This window comes from Megascapheus bottae, chromosome 7 (assembly GCF_031878675.1).
Source record: "Megascapheus bottae isolate mThoBot1 chromosome 7, mThoBot2.hap1, whole genome shotgun sequence".
Taxonomy (NCBI): domain Eukaryota; kingdom Metazoa; phylum Chordata; class Mammalia; order Rodentia; family Geomyidae; genus Megascapheus; species Megascapheus bottae.
In genome coordinates this window covers 32,900,292-32,915,876 of record NC_143515.1, presented here as the reverse complement: position 1 = coordinate 32,915,876, position 15,585 = coordinate 32,900,292, and the positions used below count along the sequence as shown (strand labels likewise).

The window sequence follows — 15,585 nt, the reverse complement described above, 5'->3', positions numbered from 1 at the left end:
CCAGCCCCAGCACTAAAGTCTGAGATTATCTCCAATTAACCACTAGAAAATGAAGTGGCACTGTGGTTCATGGGGTAGGGCGGTAGCCTTGAGCTGAAGAGCTCAGGGACAGCGCCTAGGCCCAGAGTTCAAGCCCCATGACCAACCCCCCCAAAAAAGAAAAAAGACTTTAGAAGCCATTATTTAGACATACAGAAACTTGCCTGAGCCAATTAGACACTGGCAAGAGAAACAAGACAGGTTAAGAATACTTTCCTAAGGTCAAGTTCTTCATGCTGGTCATGTATGAGAGGACAGGAAGTAACTGTGTAGTAAAGTAGCAGATATTCTACTGTACAAATTCTCAAAATCAGAGGCTTAAAAAAAATGAAGACGAGTTGCCCAAATATTCATTAAGTTTATTGTCATGATAAAAGACATTTCCTGAGCAAGCTCTATAATTACAAATAAAGAGCACCCTCCCAAGTGGTAGACCTATGTATACCAGACAAAAAGCACCACTCCAGTGTGAAGGCAGCTGGAGAAAGATCCCAGAGGGTTATGTTCAAAAGAAGAGTAATATCATCAACAGTATTCTCAGAAGCAATTTGTCATCATGTTCTATTCAAGTGGTTTTTATAATCCGCAAAAGTTTTAAGTTTTCTAGATAGTTCTACCCTGTTGATGACATTTACCCTATTAGGTAAATTATAATTTAATTTACCCAGCATTCGATTTATCAATTCAGTCTTTTTCTTACTCAATTGACAATCCCTAAAATTTTATCCATCCCTGTGTTAGTTGGTAGCTATGGCAATTCAGTGAAAGGAAGTTGATCAAATTCCAAAACTGACTGCCAAATTAAGAAATACCTAATAACCAAAATTGAATTAATTACAGATAGTGATCAAATTCTAAATAAATAACTGTCTCCAAAGGATCTTAAGAGAATTCTGAGTAGTTGTGGGTAGGAGAAGGTAATGACTAGGTCAGTAACAGAACATGACAAGCACTACAAAATTTCTGTACTTATATCACAAGTCTAATTAGATGAAAATATAGGGAGGGAGGAGCCAATTAAAAAAGAATATGCAAAAGAAATGTTAAGATATCTTAGTTCAAAAATACCTATCCTTTAGAAAAATTTAAGACTAGATTGACAATTTTTTGAACTGCTGTTTTTTAATCCATCAGAAAAGAGGTGAATATTAATGTCTGAGTACTAAGGATTTAAGAAAAGTTGGCAGGGGTGAAATCTCATTTGACCTGGTTTTATTAAAGGCTGCTCTAACCATCTTGATCTAGCATCGTTGTCCAAGTGGATTGCCAGAAACAGCCTTGAATCATTCGGTCCATCACCAATAGGTCGGGCAGGAGAGTCTCTGGTAACTGCTGGAAAACCACTTCTTATTCTGGGCTGGCTGACTGCTATTTGGCTTTACATTCCAAAAGTATCTTCGTTGTGAACAATCTTCTCCCGCAGGTCCAGGAGGAGGCATATGGCCTTTCTGGTAAATGTTTTGATTTTGTGAAAATTTTCTTAAACAAAAATAATAAACCATTATTACAATCATGAAATACATAATAAACTTTACAAAGTAATAATAGTTATTCTGGTTTTATTGCTTCCTCTGTGTATAACTGTCACAGATAAGTTACTTGACCTTTTCATCTCTTCATTCTTTATAAAAGAGAGCTAATAACATTTTCTTTCTTCACAGGCTGCTTAACTAAGACAATATATTTCCCACAATGCCTGGACAGGAATAGGTTCCTGGGGGCCTTTTCCTGCATAGGTACATGCTCATACTTCTCTAACATTCTCTGTGAGAGTCTGCCAAAAATGATATAAGACAGAATAGATGCTGAACTTTGGAAACAGAGCTGCTTTTGCTTTATAAACACATAAATTAGGAGTTAGAAAAACTCAAACCATAGTATGTATAATAAAATAAGGCAAAAAGGATTTCAAAAAGAAAGACCAGTAAATATATATAATCATAAAAAAATCTGGAAATCTGATAAATATAAAGCTTAATACCTCTCAATTCCATGTAGCCTAACTTAACTAGTTAGCATTTTCTTTGGGTCTTTATTCCTTTGCTTTTTTTTTAAACTGTTGAATCAATATTTTTTGTTTATCATAAGTGATCTATCACTTCTAATTTGACTATATGGATATGATTACTTAGCAATAGTCTTTGTTGTTAAAAATACACTCTATTACCAGTTTCTCCCTTCCCATAAATTCTTTTGGGATTAACATGTCAGAATACACACAACTGTCGACAGAGCACCTCATTCCCTCACTGAGTGGGATAAAATAGGAAGTTTGAGAAATGTGCTGAATACAGAATGAGTATAGCCTTTTCCAAGGGTTTCCTTAGCTTCAACATGAAAGTACTGGGACTTGAACTCAGGGCCTAGGAGCTGGCCCCCTGAGTCTCTTTGTGCTCAAGACCAGTGCTCTACCACTTGAGCCACAGTACCACTTCTGGCTTTTTCTGAGTAGTTTATTGGCCATAAGAATCTCATGGGCTTTCCTGCTCAGTCTGGCTTTGAACTGTGATCCTCAGTTCTCAGCCTCCTGAGTAGTCAGGATTACAGGTGTGAGCCACTAGTGCCTGGCTAAATTACAAGTATTTTTATGGCTAGTAAAATTATTTCAACAAGGTTATACCAACTTTCGATGTCACCAGTAGCAACATCTTTTTGAAATGTTTGTCTTCTTAAAATGTTAAACTGTTAAGTGTTCTAAATTGCTTTAACTCATGTAGCAATCAGCAATAATTCTTATCTATGGGATGTTTCTAAAATCTCCAACTGACCTATGAGGAAATGGAAATTCAGATATTACGTATCTCACCAAATATCACACAAGTCTAGCCTGATAACCTCTACATTGGACTAAGAACTGCTGCTAAGCCAGGTGTAGTAGTGGTTCATGCCTGAAATCTTAGCAACTGAAGAAAAACATAGTCTGAAGCCTGCCCAGACAAAAAGTTTCTAAGACTTCATCTCAACCCACAAAAAGCTGGGCAGAGGGGCGATATTTGTCATCTCAAGTACAGAAGACAAACAGGAAGATCAAGGTTCAAGCCAGATGCATAAATGAAAGATCCTCCTTGAAAAATAACAAATAGTGGAATAACTGCCTGACAAGTCTAAATTAAGAAAGAATTCTATTTTAGTATTTGTGATGGTTCATTTTAGAATTCTACCTTGGTATTTGTGATGGTTTATTTTAGGTATAACTTGACTGGAGTAAACAAGACCCAGAGAGCTACTAAAGCGTTATTTCTAGATGTCTGTTGAATATGTTTCTAAAAAAACACTATGGTGTTAAACTGGTAAATTAAGTGGAGAAGATACACTCAATTGGCTAGCACACCAATAGAACAAGAAAATAAGGAGAACTTTCTCTCTCTCTCGTGTCTGGAACACCTCTCTTTTCCTGTCCTTGTCCAACGGATCTCTAGGTCTTTGGACTCAAAACTTGTACCAACAGTGCCCTCTTTCACTCTATTCCTCATCCTAAGGTTCCAGACCTTTGATCCCAGAACTGAGACTTACCAGGTTCTCTAGGTCTGAGGTTTTCTCCTGTGAACTGAACTCCAAAACTGGCACCCTTGGGGGGCCGGGAGTTTGGCCTAGTGGTAGAGTGCTTGCCTAGCATGCACAAAGACCTGGGTTCGATTCCTTGGCGCCACATACATAGAAAAAAGCCAGAAGTGGTGCTGAGGCTCAAGTGGTAGAGCTCTAGCCTTGAGAAAAGTCCAAGGACAGTGCTCAGGCCCTGAGCTCAAGCCCAGGACTGGCAAAAAAACCAACCCAAATCAAAACAAAACAAACAAACAAAAAAAACTGGCACCCTTGGGTCTAACCAGCCTGCTGTAGAACTTCTCAGCATTCATAAGTACATGAGCCAATTCTACCAATAATACATGACCTGCTTCCTCCCACTGGTCTGTCTCTCTGAAAAACCATAATAGGCCTATTTTAATCAAACTGAGATTTTTCCCATTTCCTAAGTGAAATATTTCTGTGATTTATCTATTCAAATCCTTGGCATGCTGAGCACCAGTGGCTCATGCTTATAAACCTAGCTACTCATGAGGCTGAGATCTGAGGATCTCAATTTAAAGCCAGGCCAGGTAGACAAATCTGAGACAAAAATGCCAGAAGAAGAGGTGTGGCTCAACGGTACATTAAGCAAAATAGTGAAAATGCAAGGCCCTCGGCTCAAGCCCCAGGACTGATACCAACAATAAAAATCTTTTGCAAATGTACCTTTGGAGATTTTATTATTTCCCTTAATTTTCATCTGCTCTTTAAATAAGCACCTTCCTTAATCTAAAAACTATACCACAATTAATGGAACTAAGAATCTTTTTCTTTGTGTGTTGGGGAGGGCAGTACTGGGGGTCAACTCAGGGCCTTGTGTTTGCTAGGCAGGAACTCTGGGCTTAAGCTACACCATCAAGCTTTTTTGTTATTGTTACTTTCTTTTTTGTATAAGGTCTTGTGCTTTTGCCTACATCAGCCTCACATTGCAATCATCCTAGCTTGCCTCGTTGAGTAGCTGGGGTTCTAAGCTGTGCTATCATATCCAGCCATAATACAAGGGCTGTGGGCATAGCTCAGTAGTAGTGTTTGCCTAGTGCTGTTTCCCCATCACAAAAAGAAAAACAAGGAACAATTTTTTCTGGTAACCACACATCAAATCCTCTGCTTCAACTAAGCTTAAAATTAATGAAAACTTTAAAGTCCTTTTCTGAAGTGCCTCTGAAGAGTCATATATTCTGTTTTCTATTTGACTTTCTAAAATAGAACAATATCATTATACTGTATTTTCACTGATGTACTGGGTTGATTTCTACTTCAGTTACAGAAAAAGGAAAAGCAGAGGTACCTGAATGACTGTTGGAAGCTGGGGGTTTGGATGTGAAAACGCCGAGGAGGTGCTGGAGGTACCACTGAATAGCCATGGGTCCGATGTAGATTGTACCTAGGTCCTTGGTTAACAGACTTGTTAATGGTGTGGACTGGATCCATTCGTGTGGAGTCTTCAACACCAACTGACCTACTGGAATTCCAATTCCTCGAAGAAAATAATCTACACAGTATTACTGGCTTCCAAAGGCAGTAGGCAATTTAGTGGCTATATATATTTGACCTATGAAGATATCAATCACCCTCTCCCACCCAGACCATTCCTATAACCACAAATCTCACACATAAAACGTAAGACTTACTTCCTGATAGGCCCATTCTGAAGGTCTTCAATGTAGTTTTGTCTTTCTATGCAATGTCCTCGGCACCTATTGAATACTGAGGGGTTGGAAGTAGATGAACTGTTAGACATAATCACACAAAAAACGAACTCTTCCCAGAGAAAGCAAACCAAACCTGAAACTCATTGACTATTTATTTAGGCTATTAGATCTTGTTTTTTTTCCAGGTCCATTCCTTGATAACGATTGGGCAAAGGACAACCTCACATTGTTTTGTATCTTTTCTTTTGGTGGTAGGGATCAAATCCAGAAGTTTTACCACTGAGGTAAGGCTTCCCCAGCCCCAAGAGTTTCTTTTCTTATTATTTCCTTGTGTGTGTGTGTGTGTGTGTGTGTGTGTGTGTGTGTGTGTGTGTTATATGAGTGTTTGTGTGTTTATGTAGAAATGTGTGTCATATTTTGAAACAAATCAATCATTTCCTTATCAAAACAAGAAATTCCTCTACATTTTCACCACTAGGTTTATAAAAAGGGAAAAATAGTGACAACCCTTATACTTACATTCAATTGCATCATCTGGCCTCATGCCTTCTACATCAATCAAATATCTAACAAAACAACATAATTTGGGTCACTTATATATACAAAAAAAAAAGATTTTCAAAAAAGGTCCAACTTCAGCACATCTAATCCAATACTTATTAAAAAATGATATGCCATGACTAAAAAAAAAAGGATTAATTTCAAGAATAAAGACAATTAAAAAAATCTATTGAAAGTGCTTATGTTAATATATTAATTTAAGTAAGAAAATACATGACCAGACTGGCAGAGGTTTAAAAGGTATCTGAAAAAATTGAAAATCAAAGTACTTTGTACACTAAAGACAGAAGACTTCCTTACTCTGACAGAGTATTAAGGAGGAACCAAGAACACACAAAACACAAATTGAGAAAAACATCAACAAATATAAAAAATACTGTGTAATCAATTGTCTGGTCCCAAAACAGAAGTCATGGCTATCACCATCAGCCATTTCTTCCTTACTTGCATCTTCAGCCTACCACCAACTCAATGTTACTTAAATCTAAGACTTCTTTCCACCAAAATGATCACCACATCTTATTCTAAGCTACCACTATAAACAATTCCTGTAGAACTTCCTAACTTGATCCCCTGCTTTTACCTCTAAGTGTGTTCCATTTCATAGTAAAATGATAGGACGACCATGCAATATGGCTATGTTTCATATACTCAGCCCTAACACAAAATTTCAACAGCTTTCTATTGTTCTACAAACCAAGAAAGGAGAGAGAAATTTAGTTTAAACTTATTTCTGCTTGGTTTAGCTCCCCAAACTTCCAGCTCCTTTTAATGACATACTTACCCACTTTCTCTAACACCATACATGTTATTCTATTACAGGGTCTGTGCTGTCCCTTATGTTCATAATTCTTTCCTGTGTCCCTACCTGTGCAGTATCAATAGAACTTTCAGCTTTATTTGTTGAAAATTCCTCTTAGAACCTCTAGCTTCTTTGTTAAGGTTAAATCCTTCCCATTATATGCTCTCATGGTACCATATTCCTCTCCTCCTTAGCACTGATCAGTTATAACTCTGTTATGTATTTGTATGATTCATATATATCCTTCAGAAAGATAGGTTGTGAGTACAGTGCTTACATATACTAGGTGTCCAATATTTTCTGAATGAATATAAATAGGTATCATGTAGCAATAGCTATAAAATGTGTAAGAATGTACTATTCAATTGTTTGAATAAAATTATCACTAGGACAATGGTATATGGATTCAAAGCTGTTTACACAGGAAAGCATACCACTTAAATGTTTTATATGTCAAAAACTTCTGATTCTATGTTCATTTGTAGGCAAAGGAACACACAGTCTTTCATAATAAAGTTTCTAAGTACTTCCACAGAAATGTCTGCCACATTAAATTATAAACTAAATGCCTAAATATTATGCCTACTACATATTATATACATTACATATATATATATATGCTTTTTGAAGTTAAAAAAGATAACTACAAACTTATTAATGATTAGTCTCTGGGTGAGACAAGACTGCTTTCAACATCACACATTTCTACACTGACTCCACGTTTTTCAATAATCCTACATTACCACTGCAATCAGACAAAACCAACTTACAAACAATTTGCCTTTGGGGTTGAAAACTTACCTGCAGATTAGATAGCCAGTTCTGTTTAAGCCATGGGTGCAGTGAACACCAATAAGTTTGCCTATTAAACAAGAAAGTGAAATAACGGGAAAAAATACATCAAAAATAAGCAAAGAGTTACATTTACAAGTTACAACAACAACATCACTATACTGAAGATGACTGTGGGTTTTTTTGAAACATGACTATGAAACACCATCAAACAGAAAGCCAATACTGGGGCTAAGAGTGTGGCCTAGTAGTGGTAGAGTGCTTGCCTAGCATGCACGAAGTCCTGGGTTTGATTCCTTGGTATCACATACACAGAAAAGGCCAGAAGTGGTGTTGTGGCTCAAGTGGTAAAGTGCTAGCTTTGAGAAAGCTCAGGGATAGTACCTAAGCCCTGAATCCAAGCCCTGCGGGGGGGGGAGGGGGGAAGAAAGCCAGTCTTGATGTGTCTAGGTTATTTTGACGTAAAATCACAGAAGGCCTAGTTGAGTATTAACAACTAAAACTCATCTATCTTCATAAAGACTGCCCCAAAATTGATTTAAACATAGAAAAATATGTGAAAAAAATTATGAGAAAAATAAAATTTGCTTCTGAATGAAACAAAGCTAACTTCAATTTTTTTTTCTTTTTTTGGGGGGGGGGGCAATGTTAGGGATTGAAATGGGGCTTCATGCATTTAGGTAAGTGTTCTACCAATGAGCTATAAGATAGTCAGGTCTTTACTTTCAATAATAAATCGACTATGTCCAAAGCAGAAAGCAGAAAGATCTTTTTTTTTTTTTTTGGCCAGTCCTGGGCTTGAGCTCAGGGCCTGAGCACTGTCCTTGGGCTTTCCTCAAGGCTAGTGCTCTACCTTGAGCCACAGCACCATTTCTGCCTTTTTCTATGTATGTGGTACTAAGGAATTAAACCTGGGTCTTCATGCGTGCTAGGCAGGCACTCTACCACTAGGCCAAACTTCTGGCCCAGAAACATCTTAAATATAACAACAAAGATGCAATTTTACTAACCCACTCACTACTTCACTCCTAACCTTTGCTTTTTATTGTCCTGTTTAACTCTGAGACCCTGAGATTTCTTTTGGTGAGTGTGTCAGTATTGGGGCTTGAACTCAGGGCTTGGGTGCTCTCCCTGAGCTCTTTTGCTTAAGGCTAGCACTCTACCACTTGAGTCATAATTCCATCATAGCTCCACTTCTGACTTTTATTTTATTTTTGGTGGTTAATTAGAGATAAGAGACTCATGGACTTTTCTGCCAGGGCTGTCTTCAAACTACAACCTTCAGATCTCAGCCCACTGTGTAGCTAGGATTACAGATGTGAGCTACTGGCATCCTGCAACCCTGAAATTTTTAGTTACCTCTCAACTGTTAATGAATATGAGACAAAGGGACATTTTAATTTCATTATATATTTCCAATTCACATTTTTAAGCAATGAATAAGTTAGTTCACGTCATTATTTCTCACTAAAATGACTTTCCAAAGGAAGTTGCTTATTTGTAATCAATAAAAGGAAAAATACCTTACTTTATTACTTATCTGGTACCGGAATCTTAATTACACTGAAAACTGGCCTAATGTCAGATTAAAAAAAAAAAAAAATGTTCCATTTAAAATGGATGCCAAAGTTCAGATAAGGAAAAACTCACCATTGTCTTTATTTTCTTTCAGAAAACCATTAACAGCACATTTGAATTTAAAAATGGTATCATCATCAGGTATCTGATGCCCAACTGTAAATATTTTAAAATAAGAAACAGTTTCTGGCAAATCCTATAAAACAAAACAAAACAAAACAAAAGTATTATTTCATTTGTGGTTAGAGGGGCCAGACTATACGCCAAGAGATTAAAATAAACTCAGTATGTCAGCTCAGCAGTTCCTATAAAAAAGTCAATTTCTACCAAAGCTGCTCCAGACTGGAAGTACAATTTGTTTTTCATTAATACTATGGGGTGGTCAGTAGGTATATGAAACACAGCAATATCTATGTGAATGAGTTCATGTACAATGTAACTAAAAATTGCATGGAAGACTTATTCCTAATATTTTTTGTTTCAAGGGTTAGTATCTGTACAAAGTAGCTATGAAGTACCCATGAGGTGAGCAAAATTAGATCTGGGTATGATACAAAGGGGTTAAGTGAAAAATCTGTAGTTCTGAGCTTAAATGGAAAATATTAGCATGAATTCAAAATGTATTTTGCATTACAAATACACACACAGTTCCTAGCTTGGTCCACAGAAAAAAAAATCTAGGACATCAGCCCAGTAGCGTCTCATGCTTGAACAACAGTCTCGAAGTATTCTCACTGAAACCAACCGAAGCACCTTGTTAAAACGACTGATTTTGTTTGGAGCAGGAAATGTTTGAGATGACCCTGAAATTATGTCCGTACAAGCAACAAGAAGAGTGGCAGGTTTGTCTTAAAAGGTCTCAGAAGTCAAAATAAAGAAAGTTCCAACTATCCAGAAAGGCTCTTGAATTATGCCTTACTGAGGAAAAACAGAAATGAAGTCATACTGCTAAAAAAAAAAAAAATCAGTTAACTAAATAAAATCAAAGTAACCAGTAAAAGATATTAGGGATCCAATTATTTTGAAAACTTAAGAGTCATGCCTGTATTAGTGGACAACCTAATGAGGTGAAACTTCTTTAATAAGTGAAATGCAAACGATAAAATTCACCTTTTTTAACCTGGCATGGTGATGCACACCTGTAATCTCAGTACTTGGGAGGCCGAGGCAGGAGGAACTTGAATTCAAGGCCATTTTGAACTACACAGCAAGACCCTGTCACAAAAAAGGAAAAACAAAACAAAAACAAAAAGAACAAAAGAAAAAGAAAAAAAAATCACTGTTTGGAAGACATTAGTGACAGCTAGTATCACAGGAAGGAGGTGGAATAACATATTAGTAAACAGCTTCAAGACGCTGAGGTAGGAAAATTATTTGGGCTCAGACCAGCCTAACAAATACTGAAAGAACCCACCTCAGAATGCACATATGGTAGGCATCTTGGTGCAAGTCTGTAATTCTAATTTGGAAGGCAGAGATAGTATTTGGATTTGAAGCTAGATGGGCAAAAAAGAAAAAGATCCTACTTCAAAAAAAAAAAAAAAAACCCTGGATCTGAGGATACATGCTTGTAATCCTAGCAAATAGGAATATCTCAGTCTGTTGTAAAGTCAAGAGACTCTATCTTAAAAAAAAAAAAAAAAAAAAGGCTGAGGGCGTGGATGAAGTTGTGGAGCACTTGTCTAGCTACCTGAGTATAGCAAGTGTGGAGGCCTGAGTTCAAATCCCGCTACCCATTTGCAGAAAAGGACTGAAAAATATATGAAGACATGAAGATGTAATTATTAAAATCTAGATGGTACAAACCCTACATGATTTCTTAAAAACACAAAATTTAAGGGAAGAAAAAGAAGAGACATGAAGGGGACTTTAAAGATTAAAGAGACATAAAAGTGACAATTTTTGCAATATTTAAAAGACAATTTTTGAACTATTTTGTATTGTTCTTATAAAGATGACATTGGCTGAGAGTTTAGCCTAGTGGTAGAGTGCTTGCCTAGCATGTACCAAAACCCAGGTTTGATTCCTCCGTACCACATATATGGAAAAAGCTGGAAGTGGTGCTGTGGCTTAACTAGTAGAGCGCTAGTCTTGAGAAAGACCAAGGACAGTGCTCAGGCCCTGAGTTCAAACCCCAAGACTAGCAATAAACAAACAAACAAATAAATAAATGTGATATATAAAGAGGTTATGGTTGCCTAAGACAGACAGAGTCCATTTCTTTTTGGACAACGTTACCCCTTTCCTTGTTCCCTCCCAATTTTTCTCTCTTATCCTCACCCACAACTTGTATGGTTTATTTTCAACATAGTGTCTAGTTAGTACCACTGAATTTTTCTGATATTTAAAAGACAAAAGAAAACTGCAAATTGAGTACTGACTGGATATTTGATATTTAAAAAATTGTATAGGGCCAGGAGTTTGGCCTAGTCGTAGAGTGCTTGCCTAGAATGCACAAAACCTAGGTTCGTTTCCTCGGTACCATGTTTATAGGAAAAAGCCAGAAGTGGTGCTGTGGCTCAAGTGGTAGAGCTCTAGCCTTGAGAAAACTCAAGGACAGTGCTCAGGCCCTAAGAACAAGCCCAGAACTGGAAAATAAATAAATTAATAAATATAGCAAAGATGTAGAGATAAAATTATATGATATCTGAGGTTTGCTTCAAAATAATACAGACCAAGTTGAAATAGGCAGGGATGCAGATGAAACACAATAGTCATTAGGTGATAAATATTAAAGCTTAATGAATTAATGTGCAGAAGGCACCTATAAATGTATCAATTTCTGTATATATATATATATATGAGATTTATGACAATGACTGAAAAGCAAGATGATAAAAGATGATAAAAGATGATAAAAGATGATAAAAGAGTTTGCTGTTTTTTTAAGATTAAACAAAATATGATAATATGGACACTGGATTATTCAGCCATAGAAAGAATAAGACTCTGACCATGCAACAGAATGAACCTTGAAAACATGATTAATAAAATAAGCCAGGCAGAGAAGGAAAATATTACATGATCTGCTTGTATAAGGTACCTAAGGCAATTTCATTAAGATAGAAGGTATAGCACAGGTGGGACAGGGAGTGTGGCCTAGAGGGTGGTGCTTGCCTAGCATGCATGAAGCTCTGAGTTTGATTCCTCAGTACCACATACACAAAATCCAGTGTGTGTGTGTGTGTGTGTGTGTGTGTGTGTGTGTAAAATTGGACCTTACTGGGCCAAGCTGGACTAAAAGTCAGAAACTTCTTTCTCAACTTCACAGAGTGGTAAGATTATAGGCATTCAGCCAGGCAGGCATGGTGGCTCTTGTAAATTGTAGCTACTCAGGAGGCCGAGATCTGAGGATCAAAGTTTAGAGCCAGCACCGGCACAAAAGGACTTGAGACTCTTATCTCCAATTAACTTTTAGAAAAGGGAAGTGGGGCTTGACTCAAGGGTAGGGCGGTAGCCCAGAGCTGAAGAGCTCAGGGACAATGCCTAGGCAAGAGGTAGGGTAGTAGCCTTGAGCTGAAGAGTTCAAGGACAGCGCCCAGGCCAAGTTCAAGCCACATGACCCCCCCCCCCTAAAATACAGGCATTTGTCTTCATACACAGCCTCCAATGTTATTTTAGGATAATTAGAACACATGCAACTGTTAGGTGGCAATGGCTCAAGGTAATAATTCTAGCTATTCAGGAGGATCATGATTCAAAGCCAAACTAGGAAGGAAAATGTGATACTTCCAATTAACCAGCAAAATGGGGAAGAAGAGTTGTGGTTCAAGAAGTAGAGTGCTAACCTTGAGCAGAAAAGCTCAGAGACAGCATACAGGCACTGAACCCAAGACCCAGGACCAACACAAAAAACAACAAAAAAATGTACATTTGTTCCCCTTTAAAAATTATCACTAACCATGAAAGAAGGTCAGGCTTTACATTGGCGCAAGATGAAAACTACTTAGTTATCATGAGTTAGCATAAGAATGAAGAAAATTCTTTATTAAAGTGTCTTTTACCTCTGGTTTATAATATCGCTGAGTATATGTTAAATCAATAATCAATCCAAGCTCTTCATTTTGTTCCTGGATTTTGGTAAACAGATCCAAAGGGGAAAAGCATTCTTCTGGAGCAAGATTCACTTCAAACTTCTATCAGAAAATGAAATAAGAGAAGGTAAATGTTTAAGATTCCCTATGAGATTATGCTTTTTTTGTGTGTGGGTCATGGGGCTTTAACTCGGCCTGGGCGCTGTCCTTGAGCTCTTCAACTCAAGGCTACCTCCCTATCCCTGGGCCTGAGGACTGTCCCAGAGCTCTAGGCTACCGCCCTACCCTAGAACCAAGCCCCACTTCCCATTTTCCAGAGGTTAAATGGAGATAAGAGAGCCAAGTTCCACTTCCCATTTTCTAGAGGTTACCTGGAGACAAGAATCTCAGGTCCTTTTGTGCTGGGGCTGGCTTTGAACCTTAATCCTCAGATCTCAGCCTCCTGAGTAGCTAGGATTACAGGCATGAGCCATTGTTCCCGGCTAGATTGCACCCAGCTAGATTGCACCCATGCCGGCGAGATTATGCATTTCTTTAAACCCTCGGGTGATAAGTAACATACAATGGGATTCAAAGCAAACTTTTCACTCTTTTGGCAGCTATATTTCTAATTTCTTTGCCAATAATCAAAATGAGCAGAAAAAACTCACCTGATACCTCCATTTCTTTATCTGTGTCCCCCTTCGTAAATGATTATAAAATGTCTTGGTCAACATTAACTTAGGGGAAATTTTATGTCCCTATTTTTTTTTAAATATTCATTTTATTTTTACATAATTGTATAAAGGAATTTCCGTTCACTATGTTCGTTTATGAGTAGGGTGCATCTTGACAATTGTCACCCCCTCCCTTTTTTTTTGGCCAGTCCTGTCCTTGGTGTTTTCTCAAGGCTAGAGCTCTTCCACTTGAGCCACATCATCACTTCTGTCTCTTTTCTATGTATGTGGTACCGAGGAATCGAACCCAGGTCTTTGTGCATGCTAGGCAAGCACTCAACCACTAGGCCAAACTCCTGGCCCATGTCCCTATTTTTTAAACTTCAGAACCTACCTCCATTTCACAAATACAAACAGAACTAGAATTTGTTTTTTTATGTATATTAACTTTTGCAACAGTGATCACTTTATAAAAAAAGTGAAAATGAAATTTCTTTGTCTTCTAGTATAGTCATAATCACACATTTCCATACTAAAATACTACTTTATTATATACTTTATATTAGACTTAGGATATTATACTGGTTCTTTAAAATTATGCATGGAAATTGGTTCTATTTACTTGTAAATTTCATTTCAGGAAGGTATAGGGACATTACCAAGTATTTGACACACAGAGGGAAATGGAGTAAGCCAGAGTTAAGAACCAGTGTTCTATATGATTTATGAAACAGCATTGAATTAACTTTTCCTTACCTTTTGCAAAGGAACTTTGAAAGCAATAAAACGAGTTCCAGGCATCCGATGTCCAACTGGTAAATAGTCTTTCCACCTATCATATATGATTTTATTAGTCAAATTGCATGTTAATCATGATTCTTTCCATAGAACACAGATTCCTTGAAAATGGGAAACAGCCTAAACAATTCCCCCCTATGCTTTGCATTTTTTCCATTCACTTAGCTTAGTCATCTCCTCCTAGTAATAATCTATTCTTTTCTTCTTGCTTCCACATTTGGGACATCGATACAATGCAAGAAAAGAGTGAAAAGGGCTTCACAAACAAGGACTATCTAAAATCAGGGGTTGTGAAAACTTGTATATCTCTGATAAAACCTAGCCAAGTAGCCCATTTTAAGGTGTCATCAATTCTTCCCCTTCCATTGGTGATACCATCAAATTCAATCAGTAGAGGACTTGATGTTTATCATATATGAAGAATTTAAACCTGATAGTAAGGGACTCTGAACTTCTCTTGATAATGCTAGGTGAGTTACAGTGAAGAATAATATTGGGATAGGTTAGAATTTACTAGGGCCGTTCCATATATCAAAAGCATAAAAACTAGAGGCAAGAGTCACAAGAGATGGGGATGAGAGAGCGGAGAGAACCCCAGACTACGGACACGGGGATGAGAAGAAGCTTGTTTTCACTGTTAAAACAATGCTTTACGGTCAAGTCCCATGCGTTATCTTGTAATTCCAACCCCATTTTAATGAACAGGATACCAGTATCAAAAATTTCGTGTGTGAGAAACGGATTGGAAAGAAAGAACGCACACGCACGGCCACTGTTAGGACACAAATGCAACAACAGGTGCTGCAAAATGTGCAATTAGGGTGTTGCAGGTTTCCAGAGCAAAAGGATTCACGGCCAAGTCTCACACGCAGGACGTCTGTGAGGAAGCACCAGCGTGCCGTGGGGGACGCCGGGCAACCACGACAAGCCGTCCTTCCACGGACTGCGTCTCCAACTTAACCCTCTACCACACGACGAGGACGACGCGGGGCTGGGCAGAGGGGTCGCCCTGGTAATCAGGTCGCGTCCCTGCACCCACGGTTCCGCCTCCGAGCGGAGGGAGCGCAGGGAAAAGCCTCGCTTCTAAGAGACCCAGGGACATCACCAAC

At 37.9% G+C, this 15,585-nt stretch overlaps 1 protein-coding gene across 3 annotated transcripts; it reads right to left on the bottom strand.

The window, feature by feature from the left end:
• Nucleotides 1-377: 377 nt before the first annotated feature.
• Dusp11 (dual specificity phosphatase 11) lies at nucleotides 378-14,534 on the bottom strand. Of its 3 annotated transcripts, none has more exons than XM_090336678.1 (8): nucleotides 14,435-14,534; nucleotides 12,993-13,124; nucleotides 9,061-9,184; nucleotides 7,420-7,480; nucleotides 5,775-5,821; nucleotides 5,235-5,310; nucleotides 4,892-5,095; nucleotides 378-1,518 (listed from the first exon to the last, which is right to left on the bottom strand). In XM_090336678.1, the coding sequence occupies exons 1-8, from the start codon at nucleotides 14,477-14,479 to the stop codon at nucleotides 1,335-1,337; spliced, it is 873 nt and encodes a 290-aa protein (XP_090192804.1). In that variant the 5' UTR covers nucleotides 14,480-14,534; the 3' UTR covers nucleotides 378-1,334. The 3 variants fall into 3 exon arrangements, with proteins under 3 accessions (XP_090192804.1, XP_090192805.1, XP_090192806.1); XM_090336679.1 differs by having other exon boundaries at nucleotides 4,892-5,080; XM_090336680.1 differs by lacking the exon at nucleotides 14,435-14,534 and adding an exon at nucleotides 10,099-10,203 and having other exon boundaries at nucleotides 12,993-13,080.
• Nucleotides 14,535-15,585: the final 1,051 nt, after the last annotated feature.